This window comes from Bubalus bubalis, chromosome 2 (genome assembly GCF_019923935.1).
Source record: "Bubalus bubalis isolate 160015118507 breed Murrah chromosome 2, NDDB_SH_1, whole genome shotgun sequence".
In the NCBI taxonomy this organism is placed as follows: Eukaryota; Metazoa; Chordata; class Mammalia; order Artiodactyla; family Bovidae; genus Bubalus; species Bubalus bubalis.
This window is the reverse complement of record NC_059158.1, coordinates 67,236,369-67,242,368: the sequence shown is the minus strand read 5'-3', so window position 1 is coordinate 67,242,368 and position 6,000 is coordinate 67,236,369. Positions and strand designations below refer to the sequence as shown.

General features: G+C 36.1%; 1 protein-coding gene across 2 annotated transcripts in view; it reads right to left on the bottom strand.

The window, feature by feature from the left end:
• Positions 1–6,000, bottom strand: part of CERKL (ceramide kinase like) — a 135,821-nt gene continuing 129,821 nt past the window's right edge. For both annotated transcript variants that reach the window (XM_025273938.3, XM_025273929.3), the window contains 3 exons: positions 5,747–5,843; positions 1,675–1,853; positions 1–233 (listed from right to left, as the gene is read on the bottom strand). In XM_025273938.3, the coding sequence (XP_025129723.3) occupies positions 152–233; positions 1,675–1,853; positions 5,747–5,843 (358 nt within the window). In that variant the 3' untranslated portion in view covers positions 1–151. The remainder of the gene's footprint in view (positions 234–1,674; positions 1,854–5,746; positions 5,844–6,000) is intronic.

Below are 6,000 nucleotides of genomic sequence, written 5' to 3'. Positions count from 1 at the left end.
TATATTTTTAAGTTTAGAAGCTAATTTTAGTAACAAAAAATAGCAATTTTAATTTCTTTTCAAAATAGAGATTTTTTTCCTTATTAAAATATCTGATTAATTAAAATATAACATATCCTTTCATATTAAAATTCTAGCTTCCACATTCCTCTTATAAACAACTACATGTTACTTTGGAATCATTCATTTCTTCCATGCTTCTTCCATAAAGATTGATAAGTCTTGGGTGTACTCTGTAAAGAATAGAATATACATGACAGATTATTTCATTAAGCTATCATTCTGTTATTTTTCATACATAACACCTCTTGAATGCAGTGCATACTGCCAAATTCAAATCTAACGATAACCAACAAACATATATTCATGGCAGAGCTGCCATCTAGAAAAAATGCAGGGCCTGATAAATCAGTAGCACTAAATCCTGTAAAGCCCAGTAAATTGTGGCTGTAGAAAGCTCACATCTTGCAGGCCACTCAGGGAGCCCTGCACACTTCCACTCACAGAGTCATAATACTTACGGAAAATGAGTTTGCCTGTTTATAACCAGTTGCTCTTGCTAATAAATAATATGTAAAATTGTTCTTATGTAAAGTATGCTTTGGAAAGATGATAAAAGCAAACTGCTGAACACAAGTATTTGTTGTGGGTAAAAGGAAATTTTAAAAGTGGTTACAGGATGCTTGGGGCTGGTGCACTGGGATGACCCAGAGGGACGGTATGGGGAGGGAAGTGGGAGGGGGGGTTCAGGATGGGGAACACGTGTACACCCGTGGTGGATTCATGTTGATGTATGGCAAAACCAAGGCTATGGTTTTTCCTGTGGTCATGTATGGATGTGAGAGTTGGACTGTGAAGAAGGCTGAGCGCCGAAGAATTGATGCTTTTGAACTGTGGTGTTGGACAAGACTCTTGAGAGTCCCTTGGACTGCAAGGAGATCCAAACAGTCCATTCTGAAGGAGATCAGCCCTGGGTGTTCTTTGGAAGGAATGATGCTAAAGCTGAAACTCCAGTACTTTGGCCACCTCATGAGAAGAGTTGACTCATTGGAAAAGACTCGGATGCTGGGAGGAACTGGGGGCAGGAGGAGAAGGGGACGACAGAGGATTAAATGGCTGGATGGCATCACTGACTCGATGGACATGGGTCTGGGTGAACTCCGGGAGTTGGTGATGGACAGGGAGGCCTGGCGTGCTGCGATTCATGGGGTCGCAAAGAGTCTGACACGACTGAGCAACTGATCTGATCTGATTGTAAAGTAATTAGCCTCTAATTAAAATAAATAAATTTAAATTAAAAAAAAGGCAAAAAAAGTGCTTACAATTTTAAATTGCAACCATCTGCTGTTCAAATGACTTCATGAGGTATAAGATCTTAATCTATTTTTAAAAATTCAAAGTGGAATTTTCAGACATACATTATCTGTATAGTTTATGAAAAATGGTAATTTGGAATGCCAACGTAGAGACTCATAACCAAAGAAAATGGTTGTACATAACAACTGGTGAATAAATAAAAAGTTATACTTTTTATTAAAATTGTACATGTGTCTTTTTATGTGTTCCTGATTTACCATCTAGCCAGCTGCCTGCTTCAGTGGTATAAATGGAAACTTCCTTGTAACTATCAGTTCCTTGTCTGACAGACATATAAGGGGGTGAATACTTACTTACCTAACATGGACCTCTGATGCAACTTGCATTAAATCACCATCTACATTCCAAGGGAAACAGTTTCCTGAAGCAGTTTCGTGTGGTCCATGACCTTCCTCTGGATGGTGTCCACTGCTGTTACTCTTTGGGCAAACTTTTACTTCTTCAACAGTATAAGTATCAACAAATGGAAAATTGAACTAAAAAAAAATTAATGCAAATAACCTTGGTACTTGCTTTATACCTAACTGTAATGCAAATTAGCAAAGTTCACTGCACTCTCACCTGCAACTAAACATCAGTGTTCATGCTGATGTTTTTACAGCTTTGAAACCTATCAGTATCAGTCTCTTTGGATGAAGCCTTTTCTGAAGCTTTGCAAGTTCATTCAGATCTAGCAGCTGGCAAAATTATTTTCTGACAAATAGTACATGTCTATGAAGCTGTATACAATAATTTCTAATTAAGGAGTAAATATTTAATACTAGTCTATTTTTATAAAGGATTTATATAATCCACTGAATTAATTATTGTCAACTAGTTTAGCTGATGTAAACACAATCTAGAATAAGTTTCACATTTGGGATTTCATTACGACAAGTTTAACTTATGAAGGTGAAAAGAGAAAGTAAGTCTATCCTGTGTTATTTTTTGCCAGTGTTTGCCTGCCTCACCCTCACTTTAAAGATAGACACAAGTTGTAAGATAATTAGGGTTGCTTTCTGACCACTCTTGAATGATGAGACGTCAGCTTCATATTTCATCCTTTCTTAGCCATACTACCCAAAGCAATCTATAAATTTAATGTGATCCCTATCAAATTACACACAACACTTTTCACAGAACTAGAACAAATGATCCTAAAATTTATATGGAACCATCAAAGACTCAGGATTGCCAAAGCAATCTTGAGGAAAAGCAACAAAGCAGGAGGCCTAACCCTCCAGACTTCAGACAATACTAGAAAAAGCTACAAGAATTGAAACTGTGTGGTGGTATTGGCACCAAAATAGACATATGGATCAATGGAACTGAATAGAGCGCCCAGAAATAAGCCCACACACCTATAGACAGTTAATGTTTGACAAAGGAGGCAGGAATATACAAGAGGGAAAAGTCTGTAATCCACAGAGACAGGCCTTGGGAGAAACCACACCCACACTCCCTGTGGTATCTGTTAATGGCAGCCCTAGAAAACTAACACAATAACCAAAACATGGGAAATCTGGTGGAGGATGGCAATAGGTGAGGCTGTGTCACAGGGAAGGGCTAGAATACAAGGGGACCACGTGTTCTTCCATGAGAACGTTCAATGTCATCTTGATGACAGTAAGATTTAAGAATTAGAAAAGGGATAAATCATATCTGTATTTTAGAAAAATCTGTCTAGAAGGAAGTGTGGAAGATAAGACCAGAGAAAAGAAAGACCGGGAGGAGGCTACTGTAAGCAAGAAGGGATTAACTGGTGGACTGGTTGTAAGAAATGAGGGAGCGGGGTCCAGAGTAACTCCAGGATGGGCAGAGAGTGGTGCCGTTGCCCTGTGTAGGGAAACATGGAACACCATCAGGGGAGAGGGCAATAAGGTAAACAGTGGATGTGATCGATTCAAGATGCCTGTGAGTTCAATAACCTCAGCACACAGAAAGGCACAGTGATCCTGCAGATCAGAAGAGAGGAGAGAACCCTTGGTAGTGTGCAAAGTTCAGATAGTGGTTCAAGCAGTGGAAGGCAATGAGGTCACCCAGGAAAAGGTATCATGAAAAGATAAAGCTACAAACAAATCCCTGGGGAAGCACCAGCTCTTAAGGGTTTTAAACTCTGTACCAAAAATGAGGGTCAAATGAATGCAGAATTGAATGACCAGAGAAAGGTCAGCTACAGGGTGGAGTTGAAAGAACGTGAGTAATTTTTACCTTCTATCTATTTTACACAGAGATGGGAAAGGCGAGATGAGTCACCTACAAATAACGGTTTTCAATACGTTCTACAACTGTTGGCATACGTGAACAGTCAGTCCAACCTGGTAAAGACGGTTCAGAGGCCTAGACTGTTGCTCTCTTTGGGCTGAAGTGCTGCATCTCCCTTCCTGGATACCAGAACTGCTACTAGACAGTATATAATATCATTTTATATTTATCTTGTCTTTATAATCTTACATAATTTATATAGACTTACATTTTTGAACATATCAGCATGAAGAGACTATATACACATGTATACGTATATATGTACATCTACAATTTTTTAACAAATGAAAGCAGTCACCTTGAGAATCAATCACATTATTCTTACTATATATCATTAAACAAAACATTTTAGAATTTCTTTGCAAAACATTACAGGACAATAGCATGGACTTGCATTTTTGGAAAGAGCTAAGCCAATGAGTTAAATCTAATGAAACACACACACAGGCAACAGTTTCTTGTATCACAAGCAACATATGACTGGTCAAGTACATGAGAAAAAATGTTATATTGTGCATCACATGGTCTCCTTTCGAAATAGTTATTTTACTATAGATACAGAATTATATTTACTACTGTGTTCATATTTTTATAGTAAGCATCTATTACTTTTAAAGTCAGAAGAAGGCTACTTTCATATTGAAAAAAAGGATTAAAGAAAAGTTACCTAAGACATTTGCCCATTAGCCATTCCAAAAGAGAACTTCCAAAAGTAGTTTGTGCAATCATGCATCCCTAAAATAAATAACAGCTTCTCAAGGAAAGTATCTTAAGGTCATTACTCCTTTAAATTCTCAGAATTATTTAATAGAAAAAGTTTATACCAAGGTAATGACATTCATTATCTCTTGGAATATAGAATTTTGAGTGCTTTTTATATCGCTATTTTGCTTCTATTTTCTGATTTAGAAAAAAAGCAATGGAAATGTATTGCTTCAGGATTAAGAAAAATAATAAAGTTGCAAACAAAATTAGCAACATTTGAAAAGGAATACATTTCTTTAAAAATCAATAAATCAGTATTTCCCAAAATACGTCCATAAAGTTATTAGTTAGTCTCACAACCTACATTATATCTGCTTTTGTCCACTTTGTCTCCTTAGAGATTTATGTTTAAGGAAAATAGGACTATATCTAATTGTTATAACTTCCTAAACATTTAATTCAGTTGGTTGCTCAACAAACATTGATCAAATAATGTGGTAGGCAGAAGAGAACCAAAACTTCATGAGGCCTGCTCGAGAAAGTTTAAAATTATAAAGAAGCAAAAATGGGAGCCTTGCAGTAACTCCCTACGTAAGCAAGATTTAGTGCTGGTCACCAGCTGAATTTACTCTCCTCCTCCCACCTGTTCTCCCCCAACTACAGCCAGGCACAATTTTATACCTGTAAGAAGGTGTGAGACTGTATGGTTTTACATGCCTACTATGTACTTCAAGATTCATAATTTCAGAAATTCACATATTTATGGATCAGTTTCCTAATAACTGACTCAAAGTACCTGCCAAAAGAATATGGCTTATAATAGTTACTGCTTCTCTTTGAAACGAATCTCTTAAGTGGAAATATAATAACTTTCCCTATCTCTACAAATACCACACACATCTAAGTTTAGAATAAAATAACAGCTATATAAAAGTGGTGTATTCTAAAGTATATTTCTGCAAATTTATTTCAATCAATGTAAGTAGGCAGATCTTGAACAAATGAAAGGAAAATCCAAAGGTCATAACCTTAGAGGGAGTCTGATGTCATAAAATCAAGAAGATTAAAAATCTCAGGTTTCACTTCTCCTCATTCTGAAGAACAGCTGAGTGTAATTTTATCCTTAACTTACTCCACATTTCAGTACAACACTACATTTTCTATTTTCTCTTGGCACACACACACATAAAATATATATAACCACCAACCCACAATTCAAAAAAGGCCAATCTGTATTAATACTGGTGGATACTTTTCAAAATTTGAAGAAAGTGCAAACTGGAAAAAAAAAAAAAAGATTAATGTATTCAGAAGAAAATAAAGCCTTCCTACAAGGCAGGACTTGGTGTCAATTCTGACAGCATCTCACTCCCCATGATTAATTGCTTTGCACATAAGTAATCCAAATGCTTTAGTGTACCTGGTTTTTAATACTTGCATATCTTTTCAGGTGTTTTATAAATTCCGGTCGAGAAGTGTTTCGTGCAGTTATAAGAGCCATGCTTCCATTATTTAATCTGAAATTAAATATTTGTATTTGACATCAAAACATTTATTAAGAGATTATATCAGAAATTACTCTGTATCATTCTTTCTAATAAATAATCTTTACTAGAAGTTGTAGGCAAGTCAGATAAATAACATTTTATTTACCTAAAATTCTTAAACCATATT